Genomic DNA, 20,788 nt, shown 5'->3' with positions numbered 1-20,788 from the left:
AAGATGATGGGAGTTTGTTTTTCATATCAAACTTGCAGTCGAAACTTACAAGGAGAGGATGCAAGACTGAACTTTGTTTAGGCCACTTTATATTGAGGAAAAATCCCCAATCAGCAGCCACTCCTCCGTTTTCAAATGTCTCCATTTCCCCCCATTCACACTGACATGGAATAGCAGCATTTTAAAATGAAAACGACCTCTTCAGCTTTTTCAAAAAGCTCAGTTTTTGGCTCAATATATATATATATATATATATATATATATATATATATATATATATATATATATATATATATATATATATATATATATATTGTTATTTATGTTAGTAATATGCATTAACTAGCTAATACTATCTTTTTGCAAAGTGTTACATATCCCTTTATGTCTGTTTTAGCTGTCATTCATTAAAGTCAATGGCTGGTAAAACTTAAGTAGTACAAAAAACATATACAGACAAAACCAGATTATTACTAGTGGCTCTTGATGATACACTGAGGGTTTAGGCAGCAAAATGATGATGTTTATGCAATTGAAATGTTTTACAACTTTGTTACTTTTAATCTACAGCCTCTGCAAATGATCATTATTGTGTTCATAACAGTTTAAAGTTCAAGATTATTTTTGCTTACATTCTCAGAAGTACAGCTAAGTGAGCTGTCACTGGGATGGTACAAAATGTACAAAGGTATTAATACCTCAAGGGTATATTAGTACCTAAGAAGTACACAAATGTTCCTCTTAAAAAGTTTAAGGTACTAATGTATACTTTTGAGGTACCAATATGGACCCTTTATGTGTGCCTTTTGAAAAGGTACCACCCCAGTGACAGCTTACATAACTTTATTTCTGAGAGTGTATAATGACATAGATCTGAAGTTCGGAATCTGTGAAAAGTCAGTTACCTGTATTCTTACAGAACATAATCTTACTTATATAGGTTGCAGCATTCACAATAGGTTCAGGGCTGAACAATAAAAAAACGCATTCTTTCTTAGATTTTGTCTTGCTTCTAGTAAAAATTTCTTAACATTTTTTAAACCAGGACGCATTTTCTAGACAAGCAAAACATATTGGTTTGTTTTTAGAAATAATATGCTAAAATTCAATGATTTTTTTTCCTTAAAACATGCAAAATAATTTGTCAATTGAATTATCTGCCAATGGAGTAGGCAAAATAATCTTAAAATGTAATAAAAATAAAGTAAGAAAAGCGTTTTTTTTTTTTGTTTTTTTCTCAGTGAAGTAACATTTTGATGAACAATTCAGAACACATGTCCTATTTCCAGCTCGTGTGAGTTTGCACCTGTCATGAAATGTCAGGAGGTTCACACTATATAGACTGTCAAGAACATGCTCAGGAACACAGCTGAGACTGTGGGTTAAAGGTTATAAGGTGGTGTTTACTGCAGTGGTTCAAGCTGTAGTATTGTTGAATGACCAAAGAAACCTTTCCAGCATTTCTAGTCAAAGCCACCTTCTAAAATCTAATAGCAAAATATGTGGGAGAGCATTGCTATTGTGTGATTATATTGTATCGCTATACAGTGGGGAAAATAAGTATTGAACAAGTCATGTTTTGTTCTGGGAATGATATTTCTAAAGGAGCTGTTAACATGAAATTGAACCAGAATTTGGTAAAACCCAAACAATGCAAACATACAAATAAAACAAAACAAAACAATTTGAAGAATTAGTTATGCCATGTGATAACAATGAAATTACACATAGAGAAAGTACTGAACTACTGAAACGTAATGAACACTTTATATAAAAGGCTTTTTATTGATGGCAGCTTAAAGACGGCTCTCATATAAAGAATGAAGTCACATGATTTGCTCAGATGTGATTTCTTTACAAACTTCAACAGAGTGTAAAAATCTTGATGGTTCTGTGGGTCTCGTCTATCAAATATGATATTTAATTTGTTTTTGTTTTTTTTTGTTTTGTTTTTAATTAGAGTCCGGTGATTGGTTGGGCCATTCTGCAGCTTGATTTACCTTCTCTGAAAGCATTTGAGAGCTTCCTTGGCTGTGTTTTGGATCATTGTCTTGCTAAAATGTCCACCCTGGTTTCATTTTTATCATCCTGCTAATGTAGATCTTGGACTAAAGCAGCGAATATTAATTTATGATGACGAAGTGCAGAGGGTTGCTGAATAACTAGTGAGAGATTTCATCTGCTGTCCGGGCTTTCACTGCCTTTACACATCCCTTTGTTTCATGTGTTCAATACTTTGTCCCTGCATCATTTCATTTTATTACACACAACTTAATTTGCAAACTAATTAGATTTGTTTTCTTTGTTATCTGGATTTCTTTGGTTGCTATATCAACATTTGGTGAACATTTCAACTGCACCTTTAGAAATGTTTTCTGAGAAAAATAGTGATGTGTTCAATATTTATTTTCCCCGCTGTATGAAGGAGTCAATTGTTAATGTTAAAACAAAAGTAATTCACAGCATACTTGAAAATTAAACAACTTAATAACTGTAGTTTGTTTTGCTTAAAACTGAATTTGTTTTGAGAATTAGTTAAAATAAATGCATGAAATGCCAGAGAGAAAAAGGGTCAGAGAAATAACACACATCCACAGTTAGAATATTCAAATTCAAAATTTATTTGTCACATACACAGTGGTGATATGCAGTCATACAGTCATACACAGTATGATTTGCAGTGAAATGCTTAGACAACTACTCATGACCTTAAAATAATAACAACAATATTAAGTATAAAAATCTAAATTATGGATTAATAGAAGTTATACAATAGAAAAAAAAAACTATTTTAATATATTTAAACATTTTAGATTTCTATGTGGCTGTAGGAAAAGTTTAAAAATACAAAAGAGCTTTTGGTACAAACAGAAACACAGAAGTGCCTGGTGCATAAGAAAGGAAGGAGTGCATCCTATGTTATTTTACCTTCCTTGACCATGTGACCAAAAAACAAATCTAAGACATTCAAACTGAACAATCTGCAGGTTTGAGCTAGCACAAGGTAATAATGCTATAAATAATATTCTGTTTCTTGAACAGACAGATTGTTTCATTTCACTTGACCTCAGTGTATCACTAGGAGTCATGGGTGTTGCCTCTGTGCTGTCTTATTTTTCATTTCTTTAACTCAAAAAACGTGATGACAACAGTTGACTTAGATTTTATCACTGTAGACCATGATTTCATTTGAAGGTATTATTAATGTTTTTACACTGAAAAAGTCACATTGTTAATGAGGGGTGAGTAAATTAAAGAGGTCATGAATTAAAACATCTGAATTCTCTTGGTCTTTTGACATATGAGAGTTCAATGTATTATAAAGTCATAACTGTCTCTTTAGTCTTAAAGCAGCATGTATTTTAGGCAAAAGAATGTGCCACTATTACATAAGTGTGTATAAACTCCACCTCTACAGAAGAAGATCAGCAGCACGTATGCATCATTGCCTGTTTAACTCCGCCCACTAGTTAATGTATACAGTTCATAAGCCCACATTTCAGTAATATTATCGAATTATATGCAAATGTTTATATATATGATTTACGTATGATATAGTTTGTAAAGTAATATTTTCTGTTTTTAATAGATATACACTCACCGCCCACTTTATTGGGTGCAGCTTACACTGAAAAAAAATTATTAAGAAGTGAATATTTAAATCACCCAAAGTATATTTACAAATATGTACAATAAAACAAAATGCAAATGCAAAAAGTAAACAAAAATACCTGATGGAGGGAAGGAGAATAAGCGGTGCCAAATCAAAGAAAATAACAAATTAAACACCCTCTAACTAATCCCTCCCCCACCTCTAAATAACTAAAGAGAAATATGTAAATAAGAAAAAAAACATCTTCAGCGTCACACGCCCCTTACTCAACTGCACTGACTGGAACAAACATACATATGGTAGCACCCGCCTCTTACCTAGTGGAATAACAAAAAAATCTACTACGTGTGTGTAAAATGTAAGTCACGTGACATACTTCCCTTCACTTCCCTCTTGGTATTTTTAAATCACAAAAACTCTTTAAAGCGAACCCGAGCACAAGATAGGTACCAAAAGTTACAAAACCACAGCAGCAACAAGCAACATGGATCCTCCTCTCATCTGGGCTGAGTCATCACTGGAGCGTTTAAATAACACCCATCCTCTTCTGATTGGTCCACTCGGGAGAACTCTGCTAACCAATCGGAACACCTAGATTTTAGAAGTATAGGAGACAGCAAATAGAAACAGAGAGGGGAGGAGGGAACAACAGAGCAACACCCCCAGGCATGTAACAATTACATTTTTTATTTTTTTATTTTTTTTATTTAACACAAATAAATTGTTTGCATCAGTTTTGCAGGCAACATTTTTTTTTCAGTGTATTAGTATCAGGTGAGACCCTCTTTTGGCTTCAGAACTGACTTAATCCTTTGTAGCATAGATTCAACAAGGTACAGGAAATATTCCTTAGAGATTTTGGTCCATATTAATATAATAACATACCGCAGTTCCTGCAGATTTGTCGGGTGCACATCCATGATGTGTTCCACCACATTCCATATGTGTTCGATTGGATTGAGATCTGGTGACTGTGGAGGGCATTTGAGTACAGTGAACTCATTGTCATGTTCAAGAAACAAGTCAGAGAAGATTTGCTCTTTATGACATGGTGCGCTATCCTGCTGGAAGTAGCCTTCAGAAGATAGCTACTTCCAGCAGGATAACACACCCACAGAACTGCTGCTCACTTGATAGTTTCTCTTTTTCCGACCATCCTCTTAAACCCTAGAGATGGTTACGCATGAAAATCCCAGTAGATCAGTTTCTGAAATACTCAGATACACTTCAAAGTCACTTAAAACATCTTTCCCAATCTGTCTTGACCATGTCTACATGCCTTGTGATTAGCTGATTAGAAATTTGTTTTAACGAGCAGTTGGACAGGTGTACCTAATAAGGTGGCCGATGAGTGTAGTATATGAGGCACTTTTTGTGTTTACCAAACAGGGGGATCTAATTGGATTTGAATTGCAAACCATGAATGAAAGTTACAAAGTTTTTATATTTTTGTTTTATCTTTTAATTGTTAAGTGTTTAGTTCTTAAGCTTTTAAGTTTATTCCACTTAAATCCACAGATGAAAAAAATACAATAAATAAATATCTGCACATTTTGGCCATAGTATATGAGTGTGTATAGTGAGTATACTGGGTTATGGCTGGAAGGCCATCCACTGCATAAACATATGCTGGAATAGTTTGTGGTTCATTCCACTGTGGCGACCTCTGAAATAAAGACTAAGCCAAAGGAAAATTAATGAACGAATGTTCTGTAGCTTGTTTTGCAATGAATATTCCAATTCAAAGCACAACTCTCTGCAGAATTTCCTTTTAAATATAAATGCAAGACATCTCATAATTCTGTCTGTATCTGCTAATAGTATTTGAGCTCATCTGTGAGGCCATGTACAGTATCTGTATTCACGACAGTATCATCACACAGATGAGCAGAGCAGGGCCATTTCACTTTACAGAATGGCAGGAAAACTATCATGTACCTGGAATGTGTACTGCCCTGCTGATATCACCATTCATTCATGTAATGGACAATCATTTTTATAGACTTCTCCATATAGTAAAATGGTTTGGCGGGTCAAGTAGCAGAATATGAGCCATTTTCCTTCTCCAAATGCACTATAATTATTCACGATGTCCTTCCTGTTTCCTCTTCCCTCTCTATTCTGCAGATGTACCTGTCATTTCACTCTGTCCCTCCATCTGGGCACCAGCACACTCTCATTCTTCTCACTCAGTTTTGTTTTCATTCCATCTTCTAGACCTCTGAGAGAAAATCTGTTAGTAATATGAAGAAACCATTTATATGAACAGGCGCTTCTGTCTTTCTGGGGCTGTGTTGTAAATGTAGTGAGCATACTAAGTAAAATGAAACCCCATAAGTAAATGATTTGGAACAGATACTGGGTGCATCATTTTTAGGATGCTGTTTCATGCACTAGACGCTGCAAAAGAGTTGCAGTCAAATATTTACATGGTGAAAACCAGGGGAAAGCAGTACTGTATGATATTAAAGATGTTTGATAGTTCATGTGATATGCTGAAAGTAGCTGTTGTTGCATTGTTTTTATATTAAACAGGAGACTCAAATCTCAGTTTATTTCAAAAGTTTTGAATCAGGCTGTTACTAAAAACAGCAACTAAATATCTGTACCAAACATATATTTTTTTAAACAATTAATAAAATTGTGAACTTTTTAATATTAATATTATAAAAAAAAAATATATATATATATATATATATATATAAAACTGTGGCTGGCAGGTCATCCGCTGCGTAAAAACTTGCTGGATAAGTTGGCGGTTCATTCCGCTGTGGTGACCCCGGATTAATAAAGGGACTAAGCCGACAAGAAAATGAATGAATGAATGAATGAATAAAGGTAAGATAAGACAAAATTAGATAAAAATTAATGAAATAAAAATAATAAAATAAAAGTGGTAATTAAATTAAATAAAAGTAATAAGATAGAATGAGATAAAATAAAAAACTCAAAAAACTTTAATCAAATAAAAAAAAACTTTAATTTTAATTAATTAAATTAAAAAATAAAATAAAGCAAAAATAACTATTTAAATTAAATTAAAAGTAAAATAAGATAGAATGAGATAGAATAAAATCAATTATTGAATTAAATTAAAGTTAAATTGAATTAAATAAAAAGCAAAAATGAATCATATTAAATAAAATAAAATAATATTAAAATAAACCAAATTAAAGAATAAATAATTAAATTAAATTAAAAGTAAGATAAGATAGAATGAGATAAAATAAAATAAAATAAAATTTTAATTAATTAAATTAATTGAAAAATAAAAATGATAAAAAAATTCATAAATAAAAATAAAATAAAATAAAAATAACTAATTGAATAAAATTAAAAGTAAGATAAGATAGGATGAGATAAAATAAAATAAAATATTGTATTAAATTAAAAAAATAATTATTATAAAAAAAATAAATTAAATTATTTTAAATTCAATTTAATTCCATTGAAAAACAAATAAAATTAAAAATGAATAATTACATTTAATTAAATAAAAAATAATTATTAAAATTAAAGATAGAATTAGATTTTTTAAATTAAATAAAATGAAATAAAATAAAATAAAATAATTGATTTAAATAAAAAATAATTAAATTAAATTTAAAAATAAATTAAAAATGTAAATTAAAAAAATAAATAAATAAAATAAAAACGTACCATCACCAGTGGTGTATTATATTTCATAATGTATATACTATAACAAAACATGGGCTTAAAACAACACAAGAAAGCAACAGCAATAAATTAAATGAATGAATAAATAAATGAGGTTAATGTTTTGACCTTAATGTTTTTTCAAAAAATCAAAAACTGCTTTTATTCTAGACGAAATAAAACAAATAAGACTTTCTCCAGAATAAAAAAAAAAAAAACATTATCAGACATACTGTGAAAATTTCCTTGCTCTGTTAAACAGCATTTGGGAAATATAAAAAAATAAATAAAAAATTAAGGGGCTAATAATTCTTCAACTTCAACTGTACATAAATACATTTACATACATGCATACATACACATATACATACATACATACATACATACATACATGCATACATACACATATACATACATACATACATACATACATACATACATACATACATACAAACATACATACATACATACATACATACATACATACATACATACATACATACATACATACATACATACATACATACATACATTCATACATACATACATACTATACATAAGTATGAGGTGAACTAAAGATGTTGTTGACATAAGCAGCTCACTATTTTTGGAAACAGAGCCTCTTCTTATCTCTGCAGTATACAGTAGACAACACTTGAAGTGGATCAAAATCTTTCATTATGTCTTTGGATAAAGAACTATTTTTGATCCACTTCAAACGGTGACTCCTGAATTCTGATCTCATTTATAGCCATCATCAAACCATTGCACTGCCTTCACACAGACACTACAGTACATGTCACCACAAGAAAAGTCTCTCCTCTCTCTCTAACTCTCCTCTCCGCTCATCTCGACCATCCTCACCTTCATCCTCTCATCACAGAGTTTAAATCCCCAGCTCGTCTCGCCACCAGCCGCCTAGCTCCAGTAGCCTTAATTGTCCAAACGATAAGGACGACGTAATTGGAGAACTGCGCAACTGTGAAATGGATTTGAGTTCCATCTCACGCTAATGAAGCTATTTACTAAGTTGAGAGCATTAAACAGTCTTGTCGGATTTCTGCCGGATTGCTTTTTCCAACGTTTCTGCAAACTTAAATCTGTATTTCTACTCATCCCACTTGATGCTCAGTAAATATTTCAATATGCCGTATTCAAATTATTTTTTTAAAGCATAATTAGATTTGGAATCAATTTGTGCATTGCTAAACGGGGATTACATCCAAACAAGAGTGTCGCTTCTTGACCTAAAAATGTGTCTGCACTATAAACCACAGCAGTTGAGCCGCTAATGAAACTCTCAGAGGCTAAATATTCTGTGCTTTATGGTCTTCCTTGTACTTTTATCAGATTGATGGTGTGTAATTGCGAGAGCCGGGTGTGTTTTGAAAAGCGTGTTTTATAGCAAATGAATCAACATATCATCTCTCTTCTGAGTGGGCCTTTAGTACAGCGCCATGTCTTTTGTTTTGGGGAAAACAGGCCATTTAGTGTCTATGCAGTAATGGCTCGCAGTGTCATAATGGCAGTAGTAAAGTGGTATTTCAGAGGAAGGCCAGTTCACAGTTATCTGTTGAATCTATTCTATATACATAATTATGCTTGCATTGTGTATTGAATATGTACCTTTTCACTAAAATGAAATGGAGGCTATATTATGCAGATTTGAAAGTGAAGCTGTCATGGAGACATTGTGTGTGTGTAAAGTGGTAGATGACCTTTTTGTACCAACATTTTTGCTTGGGGGTGTATGTGTTAGGAAATGTTCATTAGAAATGCAGACACCAATACAATAATTTAAATTTATTTGTCATTTCTATTTAACTGAGCAAAAAAAGTAAATAAAAACAATTACAAAATAAAAATAATAATAGTAATAATAATAATAATAATAATAATAATAATAATAATAATAATAATAATAATAATAATAATAATAATAATAATAATATTTCATAAAATAATTTATTCATTTTCTTTTTGACTTAGTCCCTTTAATTAACTGGGGTCGCCACAGCCGAATGACCTGCCAACTTATCCAACATGTTTTTATGCAGTCGATGCTCTTTCAGCTGCAACTTATCACTGGGAAACCCATACACTTTCATTCACACACATACACTATGGACAATTTAGCCTACCCAATTCTCCTGTACCGCATGTCTTATGACTGTGGGGGGAAACCGGAGCACCCGGAGGAAACCTACGTGAACTCAGGGAGAACATGCAAACTCCACACAGAAATGCCAACTGACCCAGCCAAGGCTCGAACCAGCGACCTTTTTGCTGTGAGGCGACAGCACTACCCACTGCGTCACTGCGCCGCCCCAATAAGAATAATAATAATAATAATAATAATAATAATAATAATAATAATAATAATAATAATAATTATTATTATTATTATTATTATTATTATTATTATTATTATTATTATTGTTGTTGTTGTTGCTTTTGTAATAATAATATTAAATTGCAACAACAATAGTAACAATAACAACAACAATAATAATAATAATAATAATAATAAATTACAAAAAAAAATAATAATAATAATAATAATAATACATTTCATTTATTTATTTATTTATTTATAAAAACCCATTTCTAATAAATCTGACACCAAAATGTGACATTAAAAGTTATAATTTTGAGATAAAAATGCTAAATTATGACAAATAAAATGGGTGTTATAAAAGACGATGTAAAACTGTTTTTTTTTTTTAAAGAAGTCAAATGTAAAATATGTAAAAAAGTTTAAATTACGACTTAATGACTTGCACAGCATGTGTGTTTATGTGAGCGTTGTGTATTTTTGACAGTTTAAGCTCTACAGGATGCAGATTACATTAAATCATCTGCCCTCTGACTACCATTTCATGTGCTCCTGCTTCAGATGTGACGGGTTTAAGATGCATGCAATAAATAAACTTTAATACTGATGAAGAACTGCAGTCACGTGAACATAACAGCTTTTGAGATGATAGTTAGAACCAAATTAATGTTTCAGACAGTGAATAACAAACAGGAGATGGAGCAGTGGCTGGGGAGCAGCATATTATTTACATTTAAAAAGACACTCACTCACACACACACAAAATTATCAAAAGGTGGCATTAAAAGATCTATGAGAATTTTTTAACTGAAACCTCACTTTCTGAAGACCATTGCTTCAGTTATATTTTACAAAAAAAACAAAAAGAAAACAAGCAAAATATGTCCCCTTTAAAATAAGCATTTTGGCGTATTCATTTTTGGACCTGTAATATAGTTTTAACTGCTTTATGCACAACCCATTACCCATACCCATTAGGCATCAATGATGTGTAAACATGGATGATGATGTAACAATTTATCCATCTATTTCAACTTAAAGTGTTTCAGAATTGTATGTTTTGTGTAGTTTTCTTTTTCTTTTGGCATCTTTCAGTAAATTCTTTTTTTTTTTTTTTGGACTGTAAAATAAGTATGTTTCATTAACGGCTTTGGCTTTGGATGAATATTTAAACATTTAAAAATATTCAGTTAGCAAGAGATCATAAAAGTTGCATGCATAAAAATTATTCCAAAATGAGATTGATAATTTGAAATGGTTGTAGATGAAGTATAACATGTTGCCCAGCAGGGCATTGCCGTCACAGCTTGAAATGTTATGCCAGCGCACTCAGATCAATGTACATCTGAATCCCGTCACACTTACAAACTCTTGATAAAGAATTACCACGCGTTTGTAAGAGGATGTGTGGCGTGCAGTCAGCCGGAACAAGAGTGTGCATGCAAATGCTGCCGTGGAAATCCAATTACACCATTTTACAACCACCGTGCTCGTAACGCACACAAACAAACAGACACATACACCCAAACACACATGCACAGTCACACAAACACACTCGTACAGCTTTTTTATGTGGACATCTCATCTTTTATACACTACAGACACTGTATATTCTATCCCCCTACCCATGCCCTACCTCTAAACCCAACACTCCCAGGAAACATTCTGCATTTTTGCATTTCCAAAATGCTTTGTTCTGTAAATTTTATGAACTGTTTTCCTCATGAGGACCACAAAAAAAGTGCATTAATGCATTAAATTATTCAAAATCCATATTTGTATCACACTTATAACACTTCACAAGATACATATTTTAATAAATGCATTTCTTGATTTTTATTTTAATTTTATTTTTATTAACTAATTGTTTCTGAAGGTTTTATGCGTTTAATAGAAAACAGTTGTTTTATAATATTTTTTTTCCCACAAGTGTATATAAATACAGTGTACACTGTGTTTATAATGTATTAAATACAGCTTTCTTGAGTTCTAAGACCATCTTTTTTTCCCTTCCTTTTTTGACATAAAACTGCAAATAAAAAAAAAAAGTTGTATTTGTGTTCTTTAGTGATTCATTATATGCAAGTAAATTCCTACCACCACTTTCAGAGTGGAAAAAGTTCACATAATAATGATAACAATAGGTGACGCAGAGGCGCAGTAGGTAGTGCTGTCGCCTCACAGCAAGAAGTTCGCTGGTTCGAACCTCGGCTGGGTCAGTTGGCATTTCTGTGTGGAGTTTGCATGTTCTCCCTGTCTTGTGGGTTTCCTCCGGGTGCTCCGGTTTCCCCCACAGACCAAATACATGCGGTATAGGTGAATTTGGTAGGCTAAATTGTCCATAGTGTATGAGTGTGAATGAGTTTGTGTGGATGTTTCCCAGAGATGGGTTGTGGCTAGAAGGGCATCCCGTGCGTAAAAATTGTGCTGGATAAGTTGGGGGTTCATTCCACTGTGACGACCCTGGATTAATAAAGGGACTAAGCCGAAAATAAAATAAATGAAAGATAATTATAATAACAATTGTTATTCTTGTTATTATTATTATTATTATTAGTAGTAGTAGTAGTAGTAGTAGCAGTAGTTAATATAATTAGTGTTCATTTGTTTTGCCTGTATATTCCTTTTTTATTCTCAAAATGTGTGTAGCTATTGATTTTATTCATTTGCTCGTTTTTCCATTCGTTTTAATTTTTGGATGAACTATTAGCTTGTTACCATCTTGTAAATGCAAAAAAAATAATAATAATTACAGTACGCAAGCCAAGCATTCACAAATGCGTCCTTACAGTGCATAAAATATATTGCTGGCCTTATTTCAGAAAGCTCCCTGAGCTCGTTCAGCAGCTGAAACTCTGGAGATGCGTTCAGCTTACCATATGGTCAGAATTACCGTGAATGTCTATATTCATTAGTGTGCGTATCGCTGGAAGAGGAAAGCATCAGCATCACTCTGCAGTTAAGAGACCTCACCTCCCCACATGTTCTCATTGGCTGGAGCTCTGTTTACTCACAGAACCGCTCTCTCTGGCATCTAGACAGCTGTTTAGTGCAATGAGGTGTTAGCGTTGAAGGAATCATTCAAGACAAATGCTAATTCTTACATCTGTTTTTTTCTTTTTTTTTTTTTCTCCCAGTGACGAAGACGGTGTGCGCGGAGCAGTGTGATGGCCGCTGTTTTGGGCCGTACGTCAGTGACTGTTGCCATCCTGAATGTGCTGGAGGCTGTTCTGGACCAAAAAACACAGACTGCTTCGTATGTCTTCTGTATTCTTATAAGACACACAAACACACACATAAACATGTTGTCATATTAAGAGTTGCTGATCTTAATCTCTGCTGTTAGTTTTTGTCACGTTATGCGTGATCAAAACAGAACAAAAACAAAAGGTGCGGATCCAAGTGCAGATATTTATTTACAGTGAAACAAACAAGGTGATCAAAATACAAAGTAACAAACAAACGACAAAACCAGAAACTAAATCAGAGACGAGGCTCAGAAACAATAACTCTACAAACTAGACTTTAGCAAAAAATACAAAAACAAGATCAGGAATAACAACTCGGAATATCAGACTTACTGGAACTGGAGATAAGAGAGACAAGGTAGACAAACGACGCGATGACAAACAGAGGTGGAAGGGTTGTATAAATAGTCCAGATAATCAACGGTAACACAGAACAGATGTGATGACAGGTCAGTGTACATGTTCCGGTGTATGTGCGTGGTATGTATGGAAATGTAGGGCTCTATTTTGACGGTCCATGTGCAGAGCGCAAAACGCAGGGCGCAAACGCTTTCAGGGCGTGTCAGAGCGCGTTTTTGCTAATTTAAGGACGGGAAAACCTGCTTTGCGCCATGGCGCATGGTCTAAAAGGGTTGAGTTTATTTTCTTAATGACTTCTAGGTGTGTTTTGAGAATAAACCAATTAGAGTCTTATCTCCCATTACCTTTAAGAGTCAGCTGCGTCGCGCCAAGAGCGCATTCGATATTTACAGGACGCAAAGTAAGTCCAAGTGGAAAAAATGAGCATTTCACTAGCAAACAGTTAACAGATTTTTAACAGAAAACTGTTAAACAGAGCATCTACTGCGTGAGAATGAGAGATAATGGATCACTTTCACATTCGCTCTTGGATAGGGAAACCTTTACGCACAGACATCAATTAGTCTACAAATAAATAATTTTGTTTGTTAAGCTATTAAGCTATTGCTATTATTAATAGCAAAACTATTTCTAAATTCAGTTATATTTTCCAGCAAACTAATAAATGAACAATAATAACAAAATGAGCTCAAAAACCTGAGTTATATCATAAAACACATGCTGTGCCCCTTATGGTCTAAAACCTGACAGGTGGGCAAATCTAAGCTTGTTTTTAATAAAACAAATATAAATATGGATATAACAAATAATACTGCTAATAATAATAACATTATACTGAAGCTAATTGTTATGAATGAACTGAAAAAGCCTCCCGAGATGAAGAAGACATAAAAGCAGTGATTTTTCATATTTATGTAGGCTAGAAAATAATGTTTTGTAATATTTTAATCCTTTATATTTATATCCTATATCTATTCTTATTATATCCTATATATATATCCTTAATAATTAATTTTTTTCATATGTAAAGATATTTGCCTATTGCTCTCTTGTGCGTATTAAGCAGTGTGTAAGCTAGGCGCAACTCTGCGCTGAAGTTTAGACCGGGTTAGTTTTGGTTTAATGAAAAATCTATTATAGTTTCTTAAAATAGCAACGCGCCAGCGGTCCGCCTCAGAACGCCTTCTTTTTTAGACCAGAACGCCTATGGGCGCACAAATGAGCGCTAATGCATTTGCTATTTAAACAGCACAGCGCAACGCCTCAAAACGACTCTTGCGCCAAGCTGAAACTACCAAAAGACTATTGCGCCGCACCTTGCGCCACACTGCGCCGGGTGTATGATAGGGCCCGTAGTCTTTCTGGGACGCTTTTGTGCCAACTGAGTCCTGGTGCACTACAGCGCCCTCAGGTGGTCACTGACGGATGTGACAGTTTTATAGTCACAGACCACATGACTTCAGTTAGTTCTATATGGTGGCAGCAGGACCAAATTTTTGTACCTGTGACCTGATATGTTTGCTTGACATAATAGTCAAATATTAATCCTCTGGGGTCTGATGGTGTTTCAGGAGCCTGGAGAAGTTCTGATATGCTTTGACATGTTTTTGTCAGTTGCTTGTAAACATATAAGTGGTTATACAAGCCCGAAGCCAGTCTGGTAAATGAGGTGGTTCTTTTTTGTTTCAAAAAGTGGACCTTTTTGCAGTTATATTTTCTATTTAATTTTGAGATTTAAATATGCAATTTTAAGCACTCTTTCAACTCGATTAGCTTTTTGGATAGTCATCATAACCACACTTTTTGATATGCCAAAAATATTTATTTATTACATTATAAATCATTAGAAAAATATCAGAATCTGTTAAAGTAAAAAAAAAAAAAAAGTATTGTCATTTATTAGGCAAATAAATTGGCCAGCACATTTCTTCTTACACAACTTTCTTCGGGCAGAATTTAGCCATTAAAAAAAATGAAAATTAAATAATAATAATAATAATAATAATAATAATAATAATAATATTTTAGAGCTTCACAATTTTTCTATCCTCTCTTATAAAAAAAGTTTATTTGAAAATTCATGGATGATACCAACAATAGCCAAAATAGTATTCAAATCTATTTCAATATGGTCTATTTTTATTGTATTTTTGTTTTTTTCAAGAATAAGCTACAAGATTTGAAACACTATTTACCTTTATGTTTTCTCTGTTTAAAAACAATAGAGTAAAAAATTTTTGTTATCATTGGCCATACTAAAATGACAGCCAATTCCGCTTGGTCTTAAAGCCTTTTTCGATGGATTATTTTAACCATTTATGATGGCATAGCAGTCAAAATTGGACAAATGAGCTCATGTATGGGGCAAATTCTGGAATTTAAAAATTTCAAAATATAAGTCTGCTGGCAATTAAAAAACTGTATTGATATTTTTTTAATTTACATCACAATTTGGAAGGTAATGTGAATTCGAACTTATTTGTTGCTTATTACTTAATAGTCAATTTTAAAAAATACATATATTTGTATTTATTTGTTTTTGTTGTGTGTTTTTTGCTTTGCTAAATTATAATTATGTTTACCAGCAAAAGAGTGAATGACATAATGATCCAAAAAACAATAAAGTCTAAAGAAATTAGATTATTTGCTCTTTTTTTATTTCATTTATTTTTTTACAACAATGATATTGTGCTCAGCATAATATAAAGATATATAAGGATAAATATTTAAAAATGTATATAATTTAGATGAAATTTTACAATAAATTTAGAATTCTTTTTTAATTTAACAAATGTATTATCTTTCTATTCTCTATTCCACTGACCAAACTCTTGTTTTAATTAACTGCCTGTTCTACTAAATGGTTGACCACATTTTTGACTTATGAATAAGGAAGGAAGGTTTTTAATACTCGTTTACACATAGCTGTTAGTTTATATATATATATATATATATATATATATATATATATATATATATATATATATATATATATATATATATATATATATATATATATATATATATATATATATATATATATTTTTTTTATATATATATATTTATTTATTTATTTATTTATTTATTTAAAAAAAGCAAACAAAGATAATCCTGTTGCACTACTACACTTGATTTTGATTTTGCTGTTAAAAAAGGCAAAACAAATATTGCATACTTCAAAAAATAAACATGATTTAATATTTAAAAATGTTTTATTTTAACTATGTTTTTAAAATAAATTGGTCTTACACTTTTTTCTTGGTGGGGCAGTTAAAGGGTGAAAGAATAAACCAGTTTAGTAATTTTTTTTGCTCAAATGCACCAAAAAGGATTGGCTATATTCACTGAGAAATGTTCATTGTCAGAAATTGACTTAAGTGGTTGAAACATCTAAAGACTAAATGGACAATAAATTGTATTAAATAAATTATATATAAATATATATATTTTATTTTTTTTTATTAAAAGTTTGTGATTTTGTTTGTGTGTTTGTTTATTTCTCCCTATTGTTTCCTAAAGCTGTTTGTTTATTTATTTATTTATTTATTTATTTATTTATTTATTTATTTATTTATTTATTCATTTATTTATTTATTTATTTATTTATTTATTTATTTATTTATTTATCCAATCCAAAATTTGTATTTATTTATTTATTTATTTATTTATTTATTTATTTATTTATTTATTTATTTATTTATTTATTTATTTATTATTATTTTATATTATTATTATTATTATTATTATTATTATTATTATTATTATTATTATTATTATCATTATTACATTTATTTATTTAGTTAGTTTTTTTCAGCTACAGGTTTTTACACAGAGAATTTCGGGTCTTTTTATTTATATTGTAAACTCTGACTCACCATCGACTCTGCATCATCCCTGAAGTAGTTTTACACCCCTACACACACATGCACACAACTCACTTACAAATAGTTCACTATGTAATAGCCTTTTCCTCCTCAACACACACAGGCACACACATTCTGTCAGTCACACGAGGCACTATCAGCCATCCCATAAACTGCGTTTGTAAAAACTGTTTCGCTCACAACAGCAGAACCATTTCGGCTCCCTATACCTTATCTGCCAGTTTTTGTTCGCCTGTGATATTCACTTCTGCAAAAGAGATCCATGTTGCCTACAGATGACTCGCTTTTGACCAGGAATCTCCCTATAGGAAACGGTCTTTGCACAGGAGATACCATTAAAATCTCATTTCCTCCCACAATGCCTTTCTGTGAATGTGAGCAGGGGCCACTTTTGTTACGTGTTGCCTGGACAGATCCCGACCGTCTTCTCGCTCCCCCAGGCCTTGGAGAAAGATTTATCGCACGTCTACGCAATTTTTTTAATTAGTTATCCTCAGCTGTAATCACTGATATTGTACTTCTCAATTGTTCCCTTTTAATTGAAAACACACTTTCGTGGCATGCATTGGGATTTGGATCAATGCCTTCAATTTTTTTTTTTTTTTTACATCTCAGCAGCTCTACAGAAAATGATTCTTAGGTGTTTCTGAAGACAGATTAATAACGCAAACAGTCTGTTCTTATCACTCATTAGGATCATATTAATTAGTGTTAGTCTATACTGCTTTTATGTAGTATTGGTAGTCTTTTTTTATTTGGTTGAAGTTGATTGGGTGAGCATTTCTTTCAGTTCTTTTATTGCATAATGTTCTAAAGTGAGACCGCAAGACTCATTGTCAGCTGTTTTATTAAGGCGAGATGCTGCATCTGTCAGTTTTGAGCTTTTCATTAAGTGTTTTATTTTTACACTTAATCAATTTCATTCATTTATTCATTTTCTTTTCGTCTCTATTTTAGAGGTCGCCACAGCAAATGAACCGCTGATGAACAAATGAATTATTCCAGCATATGTTTTAGACAGCGGAGGTGCCTCCTAGTATTAGGAAGCACCCATACACACTCATTCAGACACACACTCATGCACTAAGGTCAATTTAGTTTATTCAATTCACCTATACATGTTGTTGGACTGTGGGGGAAACCAGAGTACCACACAAACATGGGGAGAACATGCAAACTCCACACAGAAATGCCAACTGGCTCAGCTGAGATTCGAACCTGCGACATTCTTGCTGTGAGGCGACAGTGCTAAGCACTGAGCCACTCTGCCACCCACTTGATCAATTTGTGTCTGTAAATTTCAATTATACTGCATACTTTTTCAAATGTTTTTTTTTTAACTGCACTGAGCAAATAAATGTGAAGCTCATCATTACTCACATACAACAAACTCCACATTTTTATTCATATATGTATGTGTGTGTGTATAGTGTAAGGTTGTGTTCCTACATAATTTCGTTTTCGTTATTTTTTTTATAGCTAGTTAGAGTAATTTTTTTAATTATAGAGTGATAAAGAGACCCCAAATTTTCTCAGTAAAAAACTTTTACCAATATAAACAAACAAATAAATTAATAAATTAATAGTTGGTTGATAAATAAATAAATAAATAAATAAATAAATAAATAATAAATAAATGAATAAATAAATAAATAAATAAATAAATTGACCTCATCTGATGTTCAGGTTTTTTATTATTTTTTTATTTTTTTTTGTGTGTGTGTGAAGGAAATGTATTCAAATTAGTTCATCTTTATTGAAAGATCTATGTATGTACGTATCATAGAAGTATCATGTAAAATGGTGCATCGTTTGCATATTACATGACATTTTATAAAATGTTATACAAAAAAAGATTGTTTTTTTTTTCATTCAAAGAGGTAAGGTACACAAATGACATGGAATCAAATACAAATGAAAAACAGAGAAACACAAATAACAGAAAAATACATAAAAAACAGTCAGGTACAGCCAGGTGTACAGTGTACAGTGTACAGTACAGTACGTGCATGTGTGTGTCTGATGTAAAAGGACGCTGACAATGGAGGTGCATATCCAAATGCAGTTTATGGAAAAGAGAATGGTCAGGCAAGCAATGGTTAACACAGGAAAAAAGATGTTTACAGGGAATCCAGAGTCGTTGTCAAATATCAGGCGAGTGGTCAGAAGGCAGGCAGCATACAGGAGTAAACAATAAAACAAGGCAAGGGTCTAACACTGCCAGACAAGTCAAAGGAAATGTGTCATAATCTCACAAAGATGGTTAAACAAGATTTAGCACAGGTGTGTGTGTGTGTGTGTGTGTGTGTGTGTGTGTGTGTGTGTGTGTGTGTGTGTGTGCATGCGTGCGTGCGTGCGTGCGTGCGTGTGCTGCATAAAAAGGTCTTTGTAATCAGTTCATGAGCAGCTTCTAGCTGTAAGTGATTGTAATATACCAAATGAGGAACAGGTGTGTGTGAGCGGTGCATGACTGGAACTTGTAGTCCATAGCGACTGATTTGTAACGCTTTAGCGATCTGCGTGTTTACCAGTGATCTGCCAGGATTAGATAGCTGGTGATTGTGACAGTGTTCATGTAAAGGTAACTGGGTGGACATGTCAAAGTATATAAACAAGAGAACATAAACATGTATAACAGTAGAAAGCATATAATTATAGGTTGTTAATGGTATCAATAAATTAAGTAGGAATAATATAGATCATATGCTGCACCTCTCCAGGAATTGAGTTTGAGACCTATGATATTGATAAAACATAATAGATGGATGGAATAATATTACAGAACAAAACCTATCAATGGTGGGGAATAGGGTAGTTGATCCAGAATAACATTAATATATTTATTTAACATGGTGGTTATATAAACAGTAATAACGGCAATAATAACTTTAAAAATGACAACAATAATAACATAAACAGAACAAGTGATAGATAGGTAGATAGATAGATAGATAGATAGATAGATAGATAGATAGATAGATAGATAGATAGATAGATAGATAGATAGATAGATAGATAGATAGATAGATAGATAGATAGATAGATAGATAGATAGATAGATAGATAGATAGATAGATAGATAGATAGAGAATAAAGTAGTTAATTTCTATAATGACATTAATATATTGGTAAATTTTAACAATCATTTGTAACTCTAAATATAATCATGCAACTTGGAAAATATGAAAGCTATTAGTATTTTTATTTCCCTGTTCACCTGCAGAGTCTTGCCTTAAATAACCTTGTTTTCCTTATGCTCAGGCTTGCACAAACTTCAACGACAGCGGCGCTTGTGTGACCCAATGCCCACGGCCCTTCGTCTACAACCCCACCACGTTCCAGCTGGAGCACAACCCATGGGCCAAATACACATACGGAGCATTCTGCGTCAAAAAGTGCCCACGTAAGTCAGACAGAAAGAACGAATACAAACACGGAGATGCTTACACACAGTCTTTCACTCACATAAACGGATATCAGGTGCCACGTCGAGGTGCATGTTTTAGATTGAATGCAAATGAGGCGGATCGGCTGCACCTGAGTCCTTGTGCTCCACTGAGCCCCTGTGTGGAGCCATTCACACTCTCAGACCCACGAGTGCTAAATCACACTCACATTCCTGACCTCTGCTTCCCTCTTGACTTGAGGGAAAGAGAGGAAGGAAGGAAGGGAAAAAAAGATAAAGAAAGAA

General features: G+C 32.5%; 1 protein-coding gene across 8 annotated transcripts in view; it reads left to right on the top strand.

Moving 5' to 3' along the window:
• Positions 1–20,788, top strand: part of erbb4b (erb-b2 receptor tyrosine kinase 4b) — a 655,930-nt gene that overhangs the window by 468,466 nt on the left and 166,676 nt on the right. For all 8 annotated transcript variants that reach the window (XM_087268193.1, XM_087268191.1, XM_087268190.1 and 5 more), the window contains 2 exons: positions 12,743–12,861; positions 20,359–20,500. In XM_087268193.1, coding sequence (XP_087124319.1) covers positions 12,743–12,861; positions 20,359–20,500 — 261 coding nt within the window. The remainder of the gene's footprint in view (positions 1–12,742; positions 12,862–20,358; positions 20,501–20,788) is intronic.

This window comes from Danio rerio, chromosome 9 (assembly GCF_052040795.2).
Source record: "Danio rerio strain M-AB ecotype USA chromosome 9, GRCz13ab, whole genome shotgun sequence".
Classification (NCBI taxonomy): domain Eukaryota; kingdom Metazoa; phylum Chordata; class Actinopteri; order Cypriniformes; family Danionidae; genus Danio; species Danio rerio.
This window is presented reverse-complemented; position numbering and strand designations above follow the sequence as displayed.